Raw genomic sequence first — 21790 nt, 5'->3', positions numbered from 1 at the left:
TCCATCACAAGCATTCTGGTGAACTATGCGTCTAAGAACTGGGGCTGCTCCACAGTCTCAGGAAAGGCCCTGCCATCAGCAAGACCGCTCACTGAGAGCCCTGATTTGAGCAAGAGCATTTTGAATCAAATCTCATGGCTACAGAGGATCTATAAATGAGCCCCAAAGGGTACAGAAAATCCAGGTCGGCCACTCTTGCCTTACGATATATCTAAGTCAGAATCCTTGTCCTCTAAGGGTCAGGGTCAGAGCTTCTAAGCTGTGAGTGATCAAAAGAGTGTGCCCAGCACACTCAAGGGAAAAAAAAAGAGCCAGAGAGGTACACAACTGCCTACGAGCACTAGTGGATGGTACGTGGGACCGTGACTCTGCCAACAGCTGTAATTTATATTAGGATTATGCACAAGAGTCATGATTCTGTCAGACATTACACAAACATTACCTATCTGTGTTAAACTGGCAATGTCTGCAGTACAAAGACAGATCGCACTGGTTTGTCTTTTCTAGGGAATTTAGTGCTGCTGGAAGGGAAAGTGGAAGATGAATGCTCTTTGTTTACCCACAGAAGGCACATCCTAGGCATTGTGAATGCAGGCTTTCATCCTCCGACCTTGCCAAGAGACGCCAAGGTCTTTCTGGCTCATTTAACCCCTGTCCTCTTAGCAGATACTGCCCACCAGCAGGCCAATTAACTGTGGTTTCTGGCTGAGGGGTTCCTTTTTTAAGAACCATGTCAGAGGTCACTAAAAATTGCCCAAAACAAAACCACAAAAACTAACCTTGACACTGGTTATTGTGGCCCAGGAATTGATATGAAGCAATGACTTAGGGTTTCCCATCTAAACATTTTGGGCTACCTGAAGAACGGGGCCGATGAAACATCAGGACAGGTCACTAAGGCTGGGTATGCTATCTCTTTTGGGGAAGGAGGTGGTAATAGGACAGTTGTAGCCCTGCCTAAGGCAGAAAATGGGTCGGGATGACCTCCTAAGCTTCCAACAGCTCTGAGAACATGTGTGCATACACAGAAATTAGTATGCTACTCCACTCACTCTGCAACCTTTCTAGCCTGGAACTATAATTCGGGGATACATTATCATGTGGAGAAAGGGACCTTGGGACGTATTACTGACATCGAAGAACAATTTCAGAACCTTGTTTACGAGCTCAAACTCTGAGCTGTTAAGACCTATTTAGACCTGCACAGTGAGAGCTGCTGCTGGTCTCTGCCCTGCCTGAGTGAGGCGGGACGCCTGGCCGGGAGGTCTGAAACACGGGAGGGAGCTCTTGAGGAACTTCTGCTTTGGGAGCCTGTTTTGACAGTGATCTTTCCTTCCTTACTGGAGATGCCCTCTTCTCACAGATTCTCAGTTATCCGTGTGGCCATCTCTCTCCTTCCTAGAAAGTCTGCAGCTCACACAAATGCAAGAGTCATGCTCTGGTCTCGCTGGCAGCAGGATGAGTTAGACATGACTAAGAACACCTTGCAACAGCAGTGTTCTGTTCTGCTCAACGATGCTAAAATGCTTCCTTCACACGGTGTTCTGTTAATTGTGCTATTCATGCACAGCCTGGTGGGCCTAGGGCAGAAATGCTGCATTAAGCCATTCCCCTGAGTCGGCTTTGCCAGAATCCCAGGAAAGGCAGATTTGATTCAGTGTACAGAACTCTAATAAGAAATCTCACTCTCTTTTCCCCCCATTCTCAGAGAACAACAACAACAACAACACTATTTTCAAGGGATACAGGAGTTAGACAGGGTCTAGGACAATGGGAGGAGGGAGGGGGAAGAAACACAACACAGAAGCCAAAGCAACAGCGAGGGAGAGAGACCAACAGGTGCTCACCTCTCTTCCGGGTCCCAGGATGCATTGTACTGTTCAGGTATGTGACTGCACTCTTCTTACGCTTGGAGGATTGAAGAGGGAAAGGTGACTGGTTGAATAGCATGGTTACTACTAATACTGGCACAAGCTAAAGACCAAGCACAGCATACCTATCAACACGCCAACCAGTTAGTGCTGGTCACCCCAAGGTCTCAGTGCTAACATGTTTTATTACATGTACTCGGCTCTGAGAGAATATTCCAGAGAGATCTGCCTCTGCTTCAGACGACAGTTGTGTTGAAGACAGGATGAGTTAAATTTTTAAGGTAGGTTTGTATCTGCTCAAACTTAGGGACTAAACTAAGGGGAAGGCAGTGAATAATAAAAATTAAATAATGTCATCAGCCAGAGACAAAGCCATCGTCTCACGAAGCTGCCCAAGTATGATCAGGGTACTGCTCTCACACAGGGTTTCAGAAGGGAGGGGCTGAACAAGCCAGAGAAAAAGCTGGAACAGTGCGAGAAGGGCCAGCGCTGGCCCGGAGTACCTCTGGCTCAAAGACCGCTCCGCTGTACACTGGATTTGCCGTTGTTCTTCTTTTTCGCTCTTGCCTCTTGCTTTGGATTTCTTGGGAAAGCAAAAGGTTTGGATTAGAAGAGAGGTAGAGAGAACCTCAAAAACTTAACTTTGTTGTTTGTCTATTGGTTTTCCCATGACAAATTAGAAACAGGGGCAAGTCTCTGTTTCACTGCAGCCTTAGCAGAGGCAAGCACACTGCTGGAAGCAAGTATGCAGGGTCATCTACTCTCACCCCTCAGAAAGCAGAGCCACGCTGTCCCAGTGTGGCACTCTGGGATCCAGAGCCTAACAGGAGACAACGCTTCTAAACAAGCTGTCCTGATTTATTTTTAGATCACTGTAATACAGGTGTGGATGAACTAGATTGAGTGACCACAGTTCACCATTCTTGGATTAAATAACCAGGACAGGTATAGCTTTGTAACTGTTCTTAAGACTCAGATAACCTAGAGTGATTGAAAAATACAGACAAAGACTTTTCAGAGGGCATTTGCTACCTCGTACTGTCAAGAAAAAAAAAATACAGTTCCTCTAAGTGAACAGAAGTTACTTTAATCCAGGAAACTGGGGGCTTCCCTCAGGACAGTAGCGTGGACATATAATGATGGGAAAGGGAGGGGCTAGACATTAGGCAAAGGGACGGCAAATTTTACTCCAAAGGAAATAAAGTCCACTCTGGTTGAACTGTACTCTGTTTGTGCTCCAATTTTCTATTCCAGCAATAAATATAACACATTTTCAAGAACAAAGCTCTGGGCCAGAAGCACAGTGGCGCCATGAGTATCTTCTCTTACCTTCTAGATGGTCATGTGTTACCAACCCTAGAGACACCATGAAGGCGAGTTTCTGTGCCAGAGAAACAAAAGAATATACGTCAGTGTGGGTGCTTGCAAAGCCAACTGTATTTTCCTGGTTAGACTCCTAGGGAAAGCCAACCCAACAGGCTGCTCGCTGGAAGGAGGCCGGGTTCAGGGGAGCAATGAGCGAGCAGCTATGAAGCCACTCTGCAGGCTTCTGGTCTTACAGGGACCCAAAGAGAAGGACTGCGACCTACGGCTTCTACTTTCTCAGTGAGACAAATCAGCATCCTGAGTGATCTACATGTTTTTCAGAAAGATCCTCTTAGAGGGAAGAGTATTTCATACTCAAAAACATGGAGAGGGTTACAAAGAGCCTCCTACACAACAAGCTCCAAATTCTAAGAACTTCCCTTGTCACAACAGGTCAGCGTTTCTTCTTACTACAGCTGACTGGACCACGCTAACTCAAAGCTAAATGCGTTTTAGGAATGACAGCAAGTGGTTCTGTTTTCTACTAAGATTTTTCAATCAAACGTGGACCTAAAAATTATGGAGTGATTTCTCTCTAAAGACCACTCTCAGGGGCTCCATCAGAAGCTAGATTCATTAGAATACCGCACCCCAAAGCTGGACTGTTAGATGCTTCAAGTTGGAGAGAGCAACAGACTGACTCCTATTTTGCTCTTTGGTTACATGTGGTCTGGAAACTACGCCTTCATTTTCTGCTGTACCACTGCATGAGGTTGCTAAATATGTCAAACAATACATCATCAATTTCTCTTGCCAATGAATAAAAGATACCATCAACTGTTGGGAGACAAACTCCTGCATAATTATTTACACCACAGTTTGGTCTTTTAAAACCCTGACATTTTACCCTCAACATTAAATATCATGATATTTTTTAAGATACTGAGTGTTTTATGAAGACACAGTCCTTGAACAAGCCACTTGAGAATACAGAAACGTCCTTTACTGGTATCCTCAAAGTCCTGAAGAGATGTTTTTCTTGTTTCAGTAACTTAGGTGGGTACCTACCACTGACAACCAGAGCACTTTGGAAAGGAAAAGCAGTCTTGGACTTGCTGCCCATTTTCTGCACTGCACGTTGAAATGGCATACATTTTGTGGTTGCCAATTAACGACATTCCTCATTTTCACTATTCCTTCAAATCTATTCTCTGTTAATAAAGCCATGTGTGGACTGACACTCAGATGAAATTTCTTTCTTTTTTTTTTAAATAAATTTTATTTTTTTGTGAGGAAGATCAGCCCTGAGCTAACATCCATGCCAATCCTCCTCTTTTTGCTGAGGAAGACTGGCCCTGAGCTAACATCTGTGCCTATCTTCTTCCACTTTATATGGAACACTGCCACAGCATGGCCTGACAAGCAGTGCCTCGGTGCGCGCCCGGGGTCCAAACCCCAGGCGCCAGCAGCGGAGCGCGTGCACTTAAGCGCTACGCCACGGGGCCAGCCCCAGGTGAACCTTCTTTCAATCAAGTACCAGCACCCTCCTCGGCCACCCCCATTGGACCCATCTTTGCCAGTCTAGATCAAGCTCACAAAAGAATTATTAAATGGAAAAGAAATCTCCTCTCCTGTGGAATATATTTTCAGTGATAAACAGAATAAAAAGTTGTCAAGACCTTTTGCCTAATCTACACATCACAGGTACACCAAAAACTAATTTCTTCTCTTTACGGCAGTGACTCTATCCAAGCAGAAGGTGAAATATTTGCTCCTACACGTGACGGTACTTGCTTGCCTACACTGTGCCACTGACATGAGGCATCCTTCAGTGTCTTTTGATAAGGCAATTTTGCTAATAGCTTGCTCTATTTTTCCTCCTTCTAGCATAATACTTGTCATTTATTTTGTGGATGATTTTACAAGTTTCTCAGCAATTTGCATGACTAGTACTTTCTTTTTGGTTCAAGTTTTGTCCCTTCTTTAAAGATAAACTAAAAATTAATCCATTTCATGTCAGAAAGAATTATAATTTGTAGTTGTTTTAAAAAAACCTGAACTAGCTTAATAAATCACTGTTTTTTTTAAAAAAATGACATGAATCTTGGATGGCTTCATGTCACTATTTGACATGGTTTCATTACAAAGAACACACTGAGGACAGAAGGGAATGGATTATTGGTCTAATAAAATCCAAGTATCAGATATTCATCATTATATTACTTGCCTATATCTTTCTTTTACAGCTAGTGGTACAAGAGCATCAAACTAAAAAATTCTCTTGTTTAAGGACACAAAAATTCACATTCTATATTTATACCAGAGTCTTGTTTGCTATTTAAGATTATCATTCTATTCTAAGTTGTAGTACAGATGTTACCATTTTCATCCCTACTTTTATGCTTCAATGAACTACTTTTGATATATTGATTCATTTGGGATTTGGGGCTCTAATGCAATACAATAGTAATAAAAATGCACATGTAACAACTGTAATCCATAACACAAACAGACCTTAGCTGAGTGGACTGGACATCTTATAAATGTTGGCTCGGACAAACAAAACATAATGATCATTAGGAATGCAATGGGATACCTGGGAAAATGATCATTAATCTTACATTTCAAATTTGTAACACGTGTATGAAATGCCTGTATACCAGCTCATGGACACTCAAGGCCACGCTCTTAATCTGCCCTAGGCCAACGTGACTTAGCAAGGACATTACTGAATAGTGAGAAAGCACAAGCAAAGGAAAATCAAGTGATTCAGAGAGCAAGTGTCCGTCGTGCTGCGTGAGAGTAAGGGGCATCTCAGACAGCCGTGGCTTCAGAGGCTGGGCCTACCTGAGGGTTCTCCTCCCGTTTTGGTTTGGGTGCAGCAGGTGGAGTGATGGTGCGGCTCTCTGTTGGTTTCTCATCTGTTTCTGTGTGGGATTTAATTGTCTAGGAGAGAAAAATTAAATGACAATTCAGAATTCACTTTTTATTAAAAACAGTGTGACTGTAGCCAAGAAATAAAAGAAGAACATACTCAAATTGGAAACATTTTAATAAAAGAGGTAATATGGATTTCATTTTGAATGAGGGAAAAGTAAAATGTAAGGCCCCAGTTGAAATGATTAAATTGCATAACTAGAGTAGATATGAATCTATAAATAGTGTAAATTATACAAAAAGAAAAATCCATAGTTTAATTCCAATGTATAATAATAAAGTATAGGCTGCTCTCTCTGATCTCAATGTATGTTAGGGTGTAGGGGCAGTTTTCCAGAAGAAAGCCCACTCTTGTTACATGTGGGTCAAGCTCCAGTCCAGCGTGCTTAAGATCTGAGTAATGTCAAAAAAATCTTATATGCACATTCTTCTATTTCAGAACAATTCCAATCATAATCTAAGAGAGTTGCAGGACTACCCTCACATGGGATATTTAAAACCTGCCTGTATCATCCATTAGAGGAGAGAGAGATGCAATTGCCAAGGAAAGGTCATCTTACAAGATGCTGACATTCTGATCACCCCCAACCTCATCTTCCAGATGCATCCATTCAAACAAAAGAAACGCCAGTAGCATTACCATCTTCAGACACAAATGGCAGCTAGCAAAGCTGGCCGGGCTGGGCTTGCATTATTATTCTTATCATGACCCAATGGCTAATTCATCTTATGAAGCCCTCAGTAAATAGTGAAATGATACTAGAACAGTGGATATAAAACTGTAAACACAAACCTAATTTACTTTTTCGAAATTAAAAAAAATGCAGATGCCAACGGTCTTTTTGTATGGCAACAACAAGTAAATAAATGAGAATGAAACTGTCTGATTATTGATGAGCAGGAGCCAAATGAAAGACGTTGGTTCTGCAGGCAGAACATTGGAAGTTCTCAAAAATCATTATGTTGCCAAATAGTTTACCAGATCTGAAAAACTAATACAATCACAAAGATCTTTCACTTCCTTTCCCGGCCCCTTCCGTATTTTCCTTCTGCTTCTCATACTATTACATTAGGAAGGTGTGAGCGTCAGTCTCACCAATACTGCGGCAACTGCTGTCCCGGGGCACAAAGGCTGCCGACTGCTTTTCCCGCCAGTGTCCTATTTCCCCTCTAGCCTATAAGCTAGCCATTGCTCTACACACTTGCAGCCTTTGTGCCTAGCACAGTTCCCCACTTAGAGCAGACCGCAAAGAGCTGCTGGTCTTCTGAGTGGCGAATGTGACCAACCAGAAGAATCACTCATGTCTCCTCTCTCTCACACACACATTTTTTAACCAAAAAGGGCAGATTTCCTCCATAAAACAAACCACCAAACACACCTACACCAAACACAATGAGAAAATAGTTTCTAGTGACATTTTTAATGTCTTGGGTTTCCAGAAACCTTATTTTCATAGCTCTCTGAACGTGGAAGGACAGGAGTGTGAGGGAGAAGGTAGAAGAGAAGGTCAATTGTAAGGATTTGCTGCTCTGTTCCAAGGTTAAGTGAAGCTCCCTAGAGTCTTTATTTCCATCTCTCAGGCTGAGTGCAGCACATCGTGGTAATGTCTGGGGAAGGGCAAACCAACTCCTCTCCACTAAGGAATGAGCCAGGGTTCAAATTCTCTCTGTCATACAAGAAGAGTAGAATTATCTCACGGTTGGATAAAGAATACCAAAAGCATCCAAAAATAAAAATAAAACAATCAAAACACTGGGGAAGTGTCCTTCTCTCACGGACCTCTTGCTCTGGGGGAAGCCAGCTGCCATGTTGCGAACAGCACTGTGGAGAGGCCCATGTGGTGAGCAACTGAACCTCCTGGCAACAGCTAGTGAGGAAGGGAGGCCTGCCAACAACCACATGACCAAGTCTGGAAGTGGATTATCCAGCCCCAGCCAACTAGTTTGATTGCAAAGTTGTGAGGGACCTTGAGCCAGAACCACCCAGCTAGGATGCAGTCTGATTCCTGGTCCTTAGTAACTGTATGGGATAATAAATGTTTGTGGCTTTAAGCTGCTTAAAACAAACAAAAAATATTAAGGTGGGAGAGTGACATCACAGAAACGGCAGAATAAGGAGCTTTAACAAGCAGTCCCTCCACTGAAGCAAACATTAAGCTGGGGAAAACAGACAATCAACTTTTTAGAACTTTGGAATCTAATAAAAAAAAAAACTTACAGCAACCAGGGGAGCACTTACTAAAAAAAGAGGCTGTTAAATTTCACTAAGAAAGCACTTTTCCGTACCTGCCTACAAACCCCCGTTCCCTAGCTGGGCAGAGGCTGTGGGGATGGTGACCTGCATTCCTCGTGTGGCTTGTTGGGGCCAGGGGGAGCAATACAGACTTTGTTTTCAAAAACTTGTGGTTGTGCATTTTGACCAGTCTGGTGGTTCCCTGAGGACTGAGGCAGAGGCTGATCTCTGTTTTGCCCGCCTTAGGCTGGAGTGGCTTCCCAGGTGGTGTCTGATGAAAGCATCTAAAGACATATGCTACCCATAGTCACCTGGTGTAAGCGATGGTGGATGGAGTGTGCAGGAGGCAGACCCAGAGGCCCGGGAAGGAGGAGGCCGAAGAGGAAGATCTTGGAGGAGTAAGGGCTTTGAAGGCTATCACAAATACTGGGGAATCCAGCATGCACTGCCCATTCCCAGGGCTAGAGGCATACTCAGAAAAGATCTGAGAGAACCCTAGGTTTGTACCACTGGCTGATCTTTGAGCTCCATTCAAGAAAGAGTGAAGGCTAAGGCAGAGGTACAGGCAGCCTGGCTTAGCACTGAAGGAGTGTCCCTGCTCAGAGGCAATCTGCAAAGACTGGGAAAACTGTTTTGTTTTGTTTTGTTTTTAATTTGCTTATTATTACTTTTTTCTTTTTGGCTCTAGTTGTTTAAGGAAATCTGTCAGGTCATTAGCTAACCACTGAGATAACAGAACAGAGATTTCAATGACCACACGTGACAAGAAACACAGTCTTCGCAAAAATAGTTTGGAAAAGGCACTAAGCAGACAACTGCAGCTCTCAACAATCAACAACAACAAACCCTGGGGTGGGAGGAGAATCTAATGTCCAGAGTTATCACATCGTAATTATCAAAATGAATAGTTTTCAACAAAAAATTAGAAGGCATACAAAGAAACAGAAAGTAGGGCCATTCATAGGAAAAAAGAAACTGACAGAAACTGGCCTTAAGGAAGCCCAGATCTTGGACTCTCTAGAGAACAACTTCAAGTCAACTGTCTTAAATATGTTCAAAGAGCCAAAGGAAACCATGGATAACAAACAAAAGAACATAACAAAAGAAACCAGGAGAATACTCTCCCACCAAATAGAGAATATCAATAGAGATAGAAATTATTAAAACAGAACCAAATAGAAACTCTGGAGCTATAAAATATAATAGCTGAAATAAAAATTTCACTAGAGGGGTTCAGGCAATAGAAAGAATAGGTGAACTTGAAGATAGGACAATTCAAATTATCAGTCTGAGGAGCAGAAAGAAAACAGAACACAGAAAAATGAACAGAGCCTAATGGACCTTTGGGGCATGATCAAGCATACCAACATATATATTATGGACTCCCGGGGGAGAGGAGAGAGAAAAAGCAGAAATAATGTTTGAAGATATAATAATAACTTTCCAAATTTGATGAAAGACATAAATCTACACATCAAAGAAGCTCAGCAACCTCCAAGTGGGATAAACTAAAAGAGATCCACAACAAAATACATTATAATCACACTGTCAAAAGCCACAGCCAAAGAGAGAATCTTGAAAGCAGCAAGAGAGAAGTGATGCTTCACATGTAGGGGTCCTAAGCAAGATTAACAGTCAATTTTTCGCCAGAAACCAGAGACCAGAGGCAGTGGGAAAACACATTTAAAGTGCTGAAAGAAAAAAATTATCCGCCAAGAATTCTATATCCTGCAGAAAGCTGAGGGAGTTCACTGCTAGTAGATCTGCCCTAAAAGAAATGCTACAGGGAGTCCCTCAGGCTGAAACAACAAGACACTAGACAGTAACTTGAAGCCATAGCAAAGAAATAAGAATTCTAGTAAAGCTAACTACATAGGTTAATATAAAATCAAATATTATTCTATCTTTGATTTGTAACTTCTCTGTTTCCTATTTTAAAAGAGAAATGCACAAAACAATAATTACAAATCTGTATTAGTGAGCACACAATGTATAAAGATGTAATTTGTGACAATAACAACATAAAGGGTCAGAGCTGTATAGGAGCAGAGTTTTTATATACTATTGAAACTAAGCTGGGATCAATTCAAATTACATTGGTAAAAATTTATGAATGTCAACTGTAATCTCCATGGTAACCACAAAGAAAATAACTAAAATATATACAGAAAAGAAAATGAGGAAGACATCAAAAGAGTACAGTAGAAAAAAACCAAACACAAAAGAAGGCAGCATTGGAGGAATTAAGGAACAAAAAATACATAAGACATGTAGAAAACAAAAAGCAAAATACCATAAGTCCTTCCCTATCAGTAATCAATTTTCAATGTAACTGGATTAAATTCACTAATTAAAAGACAAAGAATGGCAGAATGGACCAAAGAAAACCATGATCCAACTATATGCTGTCTATAAGAGACTCATTTTAGAACCAAAGACACAAAAAGGTTGAAAGTTAAAGGATGGAAAAACATATTCCATGAAAATAGTAACCAAAAGAGTACAAGGATGGCTATACTAATATCAGACAAAATTCACTTTAAGTCAAAAATTGTTAAAGGAGACAAAGACAGTCATTATATATTAATAAAAGGGTCAATTCATCAAGAAGATATGACAATTTTAAATACATATGCACCAAGAACAGAATCCCCAAATATATGAAACCAATACTGACAAAATTGAAGAGAGAAATAGACAGTTCTATAACAATAATTCTAGACGTTAATACTTCACTTTAAATAATGGAGAGAACATGTAGATAGAAGATCAATAAGGAAACAGAGGACTTGAACACTATAAACCAACTAGATCTAAAAGACATAAAGAACAGTCCACTCAATAATAGAATAGACATTCTTCTCAAGTATATATGAAACAGTCTCCAGGACAGACCATATCTTAAGCCACAAAACAAATCCTGATAAATAGTAAAAGACGGAAATCATACAAAGTATCTTCTCTGACCACAATAGAAAGAAGCTAGAAATCAATAATAAAAGAAAACTAGAAAATTTAAAAATACGTAGAAATTAAACAATGCACCCTTAAACAACCAATAGGTCAAAGAAGAAATCATTAGGGACATTAGAACATACTTTGAGAGGAATGAAAATGAAAACACAACACACCAAAACTAATGTGATACAGTGAGAGCAGTGCTCACAGGGATATTTATAGCTGTAACAGTCTATGTTATAAAATAAGAAGATCTCAAATCAATAACCCAACTTTATACCTTGAGCAACTAGAAAAAAAGAACTAAACCCAAAGCCAGCAGAGGGAAGGAAATAATAAAAATTAGAGTGAAGATTAATGAAACAGAGAATAGAAAAACTACTGAATCAATGAAACCAAAAGTTGATTCTTTGAAAAGATCAACAAAATTGACAAACCTTTAGTTAGAGAGATAAAGAAAAAAAGAGACAAGACACAAATAATGAAAATCAGAAATGAAAGTGGGGCCATTTCTATTGATGTTACAGAAATAAAAGAGTTTATAACAGAATACACTGAACAACAGTACACCAAACAAATTAGATAATATAGATGAAATGGACAAATTTCTATAAACACACAAATTACCAAAAGTGACTCAAGAAGAAATAGAAAATCTCAATACATCTATAACTAAAGAGACTGAAACAGTAATCAAAATGCTCTCCCAAAAGAAAAGCCCAGGACTAGATGGCTCCAGTAGTGAATTCTAAAAATAAACATTTAAAGAATTAACACCAATCCTTCTCAAACTCCTCCAGAAAAAGAAAAGGGAGAACCACTTCTCACCTCAATCTATGGGGTCAGCACTACCCTGATACCAAGGCCAGACCAAGATACCACAAAAAGAGAAAATTATAGACCAATATCCCTTATGAATATACATACAAAATCCTCAACAAAATGCTAGCAAACTGAAAGCAACAGCATATTAAAATGATGATACACCATGACAAAGTGGAACTTATTCCAGGACTAAAAGAGATAAGAAAATCAATGTAATATACCACATTAATAAACAAAGGCAAAAAAAAACACACTATCATCTCAACTAATGCAGAAAAAGCATTTGTCAAAATCTAACACCATTCATGATAAAAACACTCAGAAAACTAGGACTAGAAGGGAACTTCCTCAAGTTCCTCAAGGAAACTTTATAAAGGGCATTTATGAGAAATCACAGCTGGCATCACACTCACTGGTGAAAGACTGAAGGCTTGCCCTCTGCGATCAAGAACAAGACAAGGAAGCCCACTTTCACCATTGCTATTCAACACTGTAGTAGAAGTTCCAGCCAGAGGAATTAGGCAAGAAACAGAAATACAAGGCATCTAAATTGGAAAGGAAGATGTAAAACTATCTCTATTTGCAGAGGACATGATCTTAGATAGAAAAAATCCCAAAGAATCCACAAAAAACTACTAGAGCTACTAAACCAATTCAGCAAAGTTGCAAGGTACAAGATCAACACAGAAGTCAGCTGTATTTCTAAATAACAGCAATGAACAATCTTAACAGAACATTAAAAAAACAATTCCATTTACAAAGCATCCAAAAGAATAAAATACCTCGGAATAAATTTAACCAAGAAGTGAAAGACTTGCATACTAAAAACTATAGAGTACTGCTGAAAGAAATAAAGAAAACCTAAATAAATGGAGACATTGATGTTCAAGGCTTGGAAGACTTAATATTGCTAAGATGGCAATACTATGCAAAGTGATCTACAGATTGAATGCAATTCCTATCAAAATTTCAATAGCCTTTTTTTTTTGCAGAAGGATTGGAAAAGCTAATTCTCAAATTCATGTAGAATTGCCAAGGGCCCTGAAAAGCCAAAACAATACTGAAAAAGAAAAAAGCTGGAGGACTCACACTTCCCAATTTTAGAACTTAACTACAAAACTATAGTAATTAAGACAGTGTGATTGGTACTGGCATAAGGATAGATATACAGACCAACAGAATAGGATTGAGAGTCCAGAAATAAATCATCCATGGCCAACTGACTTTCAGCAATGGTGCCATGATCATTCAAATGGGGAAGGAATAGTGTTTTCAATAAATAATGCTGGGAGAACTGGATATCCATATGCAAAAGAATGAAGTTGGACCCTTATCTCACTCTATATACAAAAATTAAGTCAAAATGGATTATTGGCCTAAATATAAGGCCATGCATAAGAGCGAAAACCAAGCAACTCTTAGAAGAAAAATTAGGGGTAAATACTCATGACTTTAGATGTGACAATGGATTCTTAGAAATGACACCAAAAGCACAAGCAACAAAAGAAAAAAACAGATAAACTGAACTTCATCAAAATCTAAAACTTATGTGCATCAAAGGACATTATCAAGGAAGTGAAAAGACAACCTATAGAATGGGTGAAAATATTTGCAAATCATACAGTATCCGATAAGGGTCTAGTATCCAGATTACATAAAGAAGTCTTACAAGTCAACAACAAAAAGACAACCTAATTTACAAATTGGCAAAGAACCTAAGTAGATATTTCTCCAAAGAAGATATACAAACGACCAACAAGCATATGAAAAGGTGCTAAACAACATTAATCATTAGGGAAATGATAATCAAAATCACAATGCGATACTACTTACACCCACTAGGATGGCTATAAATTTAAAAAAAGGAAAATAATAAGTGTTGACGAGGATGTAGAGAAAATGGAATGCTCATACACTGGTGGTGAGAATGTAAAATGATTCAGAGACTGTGGAAAACAGTTTGGCAGTTCCTTAAGTTAAACATAGAATTACCATATGATCCAGCAATTCAACTCCTAAGTATATACCCCAAAGAAGAGAAAATGGGTACAGGAGTCCCCTCTTATCCGCGGGGAATAAGTTCGAAGACCTCCAATGGATGCCTGAAACCGCAGATAGTACCCAACCCTAAATACACTATAATTTTTCCTGTACATACATACCTATGATAGAGTGTCATTTATAAATTAGGCACAAGAAGAGATGAACAAGAATAACTAATAATAAAATAGAATAATTATAACAATATACTGTAATAAAAGTTACCGTAGATCTTAGCAACCCCAGCATACGATTCTTTTTCTTTTCCGATTAAGTCGAGCACTTTCACCTTTTCACTTAAAAGAAGCACTTTACGGCTTCTCTTTGGCATATCCAAATTGCCCACATCACTGCTCTTGTGCTTTGAGGACGTTACTTAAGTAAAATAAGGGTGACCTGAACACAAGTACTGTAATACCCTATAGTCGATCTGATAACTGAGACGGCTACTAAGTGACTAACAGGCGGGTGGCAGATACAGTGTGGATATGCTGGACAAAGGGATGATTCAAGACCTAGGCGGGATGGAGTAGGATGACGTGAGATTTTGTCCATTTACTCGGAATGGTATGCAATTTAAAACTTATTGTTTATTTCTGGAATTTTTCATTTAATATTTTCAGACCACAGTTGACACCAGGTAACTGAAATGGCGAAAAGTGAAACCATGGATAAGGGGATTTTACTGTACTCAAACAAATACTTGTGCATGAATATTCATATCCGTATTATTCCCAATAGCCAAAAGGTGGAAACAACTCAAATGTCCATCAATGGATGAATGGACAAATTATGGTATAGACACACAATGGAATATTATTCAACTATTAAAAAGGAATGAAGTACTGATAGATATTACAATGTGGATGAATCTGGAAAACATTATGCTAATTGAAAGAAGCCAGCACAAAAGGTCACATATTGTATGATTCCACCTATAGGAAATATCCAGAATAGGTAAATCTATAGAGACAGAAAGCAGATTGGTGATTGTCAGAAGAAGGGGGAGGAGCAAATGAGTAACTACTTAATGGGTACTGGGTTTTATTTTGGGATAATGAAAACGTTTTGGAACTAGATAGAGGTGGTGGTTACACAACACTGTGAATGTACTAAATGCTACTGAATTGTTTATTTTCAACATGGTTAATTTTATGTGATGTGAATTTCACCTCAATTAAAAAAAATTAGGTTGGGAAACAAACAAGAAAAAGGATTAAGCTAAAAGTTTGGTCTCTAGCAGAGATTATAAACCATCATCCAGAGGTGAAGCTGCCTTTCAGATGTTATTTTTTGCCTACACGGTGTTCAAACAGTTACAAGTATTTTAAAAACTAGGTGATTTCTTAGAATATCTGGCTTTTCTTGAAAAAGTTTCCATATGATAAAAACTGGCTACTGTCAAGAAGTGGCCGCCTGCTTGAGATGGAGTATACTACTACTATGCAGTTGACCATGGTCTCTCCCACTTTCCACAAAGGCCAATCTGTCAATTTTATCACGCTTGTCTTACTATTTCAAAGAGGAATTAAGAATAAAAGTGGGATATTTTTTGTACTCATGTTCACACTGAAAGTGGAAAAATAAAGTCCACTTGTTTACTCCCAGCCTGCTTTACTCATTTATATTTCCTGCTTTGCACCCATGGCTATTTGAATTTGCAAATCCTGTTCAAAGGTACTATGAAGATAGAAATCAAAAATTTCAGACAAGACTAGAACTAAGTTAACCATTTATACCCTGAACTCCAAAACACCTTCTGAGACCTGGCTGCATGAATAATCACATAAATAAATGTCCAAACAGTTTCATCAATTAAGGTCATATAAATTTGGATTGAAGGCAAAGCAAAATTCCTCGCTTGGTCACTTGGATCTATTTTCCCTACTCTAGCACCTGTACCGAAATGGAGGGAGAAGGGCCACCAGCTCAGGTTTACTAAGAGGGAAGACAGGAATTTGAGGATAATACATTGGATAATACTCTCATCTCGGAAGTACTCCTTTTTTAGAGGATTTTATATATGTTCCTATGCACGATATATATGGAAGTAGGGAATGGGTGGCAGTCTGGCGATTTTCCCCACAGAACCCGGGATTTTTTTCAGTACTTTAGCCTTGGAGACGTACAAAGAGGCTTTGTTGCAGGGGGTGGGGTGGATAAGAAATGAACCTAATTCCTGAGAACTAACTGCATCAAGCATAGTCTAATGGGCGTTAAGCGCCTTATCGCATTCCATCATCAACAGGCATTTAGCCCTGATTCACAGAGTGCTGGGGAGAAGAAGGATGGAAAAGTGGTGGTATGGAGGCTATAAGTTTGTCTGGCTTTATCTACTTTTCTGCCTAAAATACATTTCTAGCCTCAAAGCTCTTTAAACCCTACCACCTGTTTTCTCAGAACCACAGTGTAATGTGGCTTCTAATAAGGGAAAAGACAGTGGATCCCATCTGGGCTGAATAAGGAAGTTGGTGATGCCTGACAGGGAAGGAGCAGTGAGACCACGCTGCTGTAACTGACATTGCCTTCCCCCTTTCCTGTGCCAACGCAGGAGGCCTTCGAAACACACAGCTTGTCATGCTTCCTCCTCTGGAGGCAGAGCCTTGGCACCTGCTCCCAATGCACTCGAGACTGAGCTCTGTGAGGGTACGGGCTTCGGTTTATCCGCCCTCACTCCCTGTACGTAGACACCACATGTAGCACAGCACCTGGCACATAATCAACACATTTTTATTAAATGGGTGTTATCACCCTAAAGGAAACAGTAGAAAGCAGATGGGAACCCAGCCAGCCTGGTCACATAGAGAATGTGGAACACAGGTTTGATAACTCTATGAACAGGCTGTGAGTGGTACTTCCATGGCTACATATTTACATTGCTTCACTCTCAGCCTATCTACGAGATCTCTTAATGGTTATAAATGGAATACTGGAAATGAAACATCAAAGAGAAAAGAAGGATAGTAGAAAGATCGGAAGTAAGAAAATTCTGAGAATGAAGTTCCGTCTAAAGAGAGTTCCTGCTGACCGAGCCTGCCCACCTGTGAGACTGTACACCAGGTGGCCTGCTAAACTAAAACAGCAATGACTGGACTCCTCTATTAGATCAACAAGAAGAGAGACAATGGAATTTACTGCTAGAAAACAAATTTTTTTAATTTTTAAGAATTCAGCAGTACCTTTTTATGATATTATAATTAAAATTAAAAGCTCTATCAGCATGTAAGGCCAGGAGAGGAAAAGATATTCAAGATCTAATAAGAAAAAAAGGAAGTTACAAAATAATACATGCTGTTTGATTTTGTTTTTTGCCTTAAAAATGTTAGTATGGGCAGAGAAAATATGTGGAGGAATATAATCTAAAGTGTTAACAGCAACTTTGGGAGCGGGTAAAATTATGGGGGTAGTTTACTCTCTTCATAGATTATTGGGGGATGCACTTTCTACAATATACATTTCTGTAATGTTTGAATTTTCTTTTACAGTGAACGTGTATTATCTTTGTAATCAGAAAAAATAAGAAATGTAAAAATAAAATGAAACTGAAAAAATTCTTGTCTCCTAAAAATGTCTTTATCAAAAAAGGAGGTCAAAGAGAAATAACATTTAGTAATCTAAAACAGTGTTTTGAAACCACATTCTTTGGAACTCCAAGGTTCCAAAGAACTCAGGGGTTCTCTAAGAGCCAGCACAGGACATGAGGGCAGAGGATCTCCCAACACGCCCCCAACTAAACTCCTAAGCTTGACCATTTTACTTTCAATAGTTTATTTTATTTATTTATTTATTTTTAATTAATTAATTAATTATTTATTTATTTATTTTTCCCCCAAAGCCCCAGTAGTTAGTTGTATGTCACAGTTGCACATCCTTGCTGTATGTGGGACGCGGCCTCAGCATGGCCGGAGAAGCAGTGCGTCGGTGCGCGCCCGGGATCCGAACCCGGCTGCCAGCAGCAGAGCGTGTGCACTTAACTGCTAAGACACGGGGCCGGCCCCAATAGTTTAATGTTGAAGTTCTGCTAAGAAGTTTGAAAACTTCTGATCTGAAATATGTGTAAGTAATTTCTTTCTGAATGTTCCTCAAAGCATTTCCTGGGGTTTGAGTAGGCTCCCCAAGGAACAGAGATGTGTTCTCTCTCTTGTTTTCTGAGCACAAGATTTTGATACCCAGTTCCTCAGTGCAAGATCTGCTGCATTTATGAGCTGCCCAGGCAGAAAGCCGGATGCTCTATGCACAAGGTTCTTCTGTTCAAGGAGGCCAAGGCAGCAGGAAGCCTTCTAATTCCCGACCATCTGGCCAGCCTCTCTGAATCATGATTCAGGATCACCAGAGACTATTTTCAGATGAAGGAGAACTCAAGCCTGAGCAATTAGAAATAGGTCAATGACTTTTTAAAGCAAGTTTCTTGAAAGAGGATGCTTTTCTTTGCAAAATTCTTCTTTCTCCTCAAAGGTCTTTCTTTAAATAGAATATGGGGATTGCCTATAAATCCTTTTTCTTGTTTTTAGAAGTCTTACTGTCACAGAACCCTTAGGTATTTTTGGAGGTTACCTGTATTTCTCTAGCCTCGTTTTTTTTACGAGAAAATCTGATTTTGGAAATATAAATGAAAAAGCTTCAATATTTGGCTTAAAATGTCTACATCCTCTAGAGTTAAAAGAATGCTTTCAGAAATTTTAATTTTTTCATTTGGCTCTTCATTATCCGTAATAACCAGAGAAAATCTTTGAAATGAAATCCCTTTCCTTGTTTTGTTTATTTTTCCTGACTTTCATAGTCATAGCCTCATCTGGATTCTTACTGGGCCAAAACTAACAACGGCATTTTCAGTTTACTGCCTCATCTGTGCTTCCTGACTAAGGGCAGCAGAACCCATCTGTGAATTTCTGCTCCAGAACCAGCAGGGGGAGCTCACTCACACAGGAATCTGAATCCATCTCAAGGGATGGTGGGAAAACAACAACTTTCTTCAGTAAGAATGGCCCTTTTGCATTGTGGATAAAGCATCACACGATAAGCAACAGGTTATCCACAATGGTGCTGAAATAAAGAGCCCTTGAAAAGATGTGTTTAGAGACTGCCCAGTCTCAAAAGCAAAGCTACTGCCCCAAACAGGTGTATACTCCGCCTGTACCTGTTTTTCAAGGCTTGGCTTGCTAAGCTGTACAGTTTGAGGTCCAGCGAGTCTGGTCCCTGGAGTAGCTATCACAATGCTGGTGAGCTGGGCCATGGGGAACGTTTTGGCTATGGTTGCAGTCTGCCCATTGACGACACGGACGGGGTGGATGGAATTCTGGGAGGTAGGGAGGGTCGTGGGGGTGAACTTGGTCAGCATGACGGGCCTCTGGATAAGCTGAGGAGCTGCAAGCATGGGAGGAGGTGCTGGGGCAATAGGAATGTTATTCTGGGCCACAGGCTTGGGTCGAACCTACGGGGAAAGAAAGAACAATTATCGTATTACTTAAAGAAACTTCTCAAGTGCTGTCAGTCTAAGACATTGCCAGATCTTCCACACTATATATGTGAAATAGTAGTACAAATATTTATTAATATTGGTTTTGGTTATTATTAATTCTATAGATCTCAGGATATACAATCTTATAAAAGACTCATCAGCTCTTAAGAGGGTCCTAATGCTACCCTAGAATGCAGTTCTTCTGATTCCAAACCTTAGCTCCCTCTCCTCTACCATGGCGCCTCTTCAGGCTGGTCAAATGCCTAGTCCAGAGACTGGTCCCACCTAGAACTTGTGCCCAGAATGGTACTAATGCTGTCAATGGCCTTCATTCACATTCTAAATGTCTTCACATCCACAGCTTCAGTTCACTCCCATTTCTGGTTCTCTAACTCCTTCCTCTTCCTCTGCACAATCCTCTATGTAAGTATTTCTCTGGATTTTGTCCTGGAACCTCTTTCTTCCCAATGCCCTCACTCCTCCCCGAGTTCTCACTCATCCCACTTCAGTTACCATCTCTGTACTAAAGACTTCCACACCTGCATCTCAGGACCAGACATTTCCTGAACTTCACAATCATATATCCAACCGCCTGCTAGACACCTCTACCTGGAAATCTCATAGGAAGTTCAAAAACATGTCTAAAACATTAATTTCTTCCTCCAACCCTTTCTTCCTCCTATAATCATCACCTCAGTAAACGGTCTTTTCTTGCTAAATAAACTTCAGAATCATTCTTGATGCTTCCTACTCCACCTCGTCTTCCTAAATCCTTCTCAAATATGTCTACTTGCTATCCCCACTGCCACTGCTCTGCTTACGTTTGGCTTACTGAAACAGTGGCAGAAAATTGTGGTTAAAAGCATGGGATCAGCCTTGCCTGGGTTCAAATCCCGGTTCTACCACCTACTGGCTGTGCAACCTCAGGCAACTTACCTGACCTCTCCTAAGCCAGTATTTTTCAAACATTCTGAACTGTGACCCTGCAGGCAACAACCTTTCCCATTAGGCATGAGAGTCTGACCTTCAGTTAACTCTCTAGCTCTATTCCTCTGGAAACTTGATATGGGTAAGAATGTCAACTATGTTACCAGGCAACATGGTTTATAGTAAAAATGACCCCTTATTGTTAAATCGAATCTGGATGGGGAGAACGATAAACACTTGATGGGACACCAATGTTTTGGGATTCCCAAACGGAGTACCTCTTGTAACTGGGCATGTCCATTGTGGGCATCTTAGAAGCCATGCCCAAGGAATTGTTTCAAGATATACTGGCTCCTGTGAGGCATAGGGCTTCTAGGCCAGGGTGGCTCTCCCACTGTCTGATAAAGATCTCATTTTCCAGCACCCGAGCTATCCTTGGACAGCTGTAGAGACTGCTATATGGGATACTATAGGGACTCCCATTGAAGAATAATGTCTCACGCTGACTTACTGGCAAGCTCTGGTTTCTGTTCCACATTGTTCCAAGTAGACTGGTGCCAAGTGTGGCCCTTGACAGTCTTATAAGTCTGAAATGTTTAGCTGAATTTAAAACCACCCTGTGGTGGGTGCTGTAGACACATGGTAGGAATAGATTTCACATTGTAACCAGTATACACATATGGACATGTATCTATATCTCTATAAAACAAAAACTTCATGAAACAATACTTATGTGCTATGTACTCTAATATTTCCTAATCTGTTATGTTCAGTTTATTTAAAAACTCTGGTTACAATCCACTAAATTCACATTAGTTGGCATGATTTCACCCCATACTAATGGGTCACGACCCACTGTTGCAAAAACATGGACTAAGCCTCAGATTCCTTATCTAAAAAAGAGTAATACCTACTTTCATAGAGTTGTTGTGAGGATTAAAATAGGTAACCCACATAAAGTGCCCAGCACAGTAACTGGCACATAGCAAGATTCTCTAAACACTACCTATTATTATTGTCGACAATGTCCTAACTGTTCTTCCTGCCCACAGTCTTGACCATTTCCAATCTATTCTCCACACAGTGGCAAGAGCGAATTTTCTAAAACAAAAATCTGATCATGTCAAGTACTTGTTTGAAAATGCTTTAACGGAGCCCCACTGTTTCTGGGATAAGGCCCACATTCCTATACAGCCCACAAGGTTCCACAGGCTCTGGCCCAATGGGCTTCTCCAG

General features: G+C 40.1%; 1 protein-coding gene across 11 annotated transcripts in view; it reads right to left on the bottom strand.

Moving 5' to 3' along the window:
- The window catches only part of PHF21A (PHD finger protein 21A), a 181511-nt gene that overhangs the window by 15318 nt on the left and 144403 nt on the right, over window positions 1-21790 (bottom strand). For 10 of the 11 annotated variants that reach the window (XM_058527063.1, XM_058527061.1, XM_058527067.1 and 7 more), the window contains 5 exons: window positions 19307-19600; window positions 6024-6122; window positions 3201-3252; window positions 2375-2454; window positions 1848-1908 (listed from right to left, as the gene is read on the bottom strand). In XM_058527063.1, the coding sequence (XP_058383046.1) occupies window positions 1848-1908; window positions 2375-2454; window positions 3201-3252; window positions 6024-6122; window positions 19307-19600 (586 nt within the window). The remainder of the gene's footprint in view (window positions 1-1847; window positions 1909-2374; window positions 2455-3200; window positions 3253-6023; window positions 6123-19306; window positions 19601-21790) is intronic. The other variant, XM_058527071.1, reaches the window with a different exon arrangement.

This window comes from Diceros bicornis, chromosome 31, assembly GCF_020826845.1.
Source record: "Diceros bicornis minor isolate mBicDic1 chromosome 31, mDicBic1.mat.cur, whole genome shotgun sequence".
Lineage (NCBI taxonomy): Eukaryota > Metazoa > Chordata > Mammalia > Perissodactyla > Rhinocerotidae > Diceros > Diceros bicornis.
The sequence above is the reverse complement of the archived record's forward strand: the minus strand, read 5'-3'. Positions and strand labels throughout refer to the sequence as shown.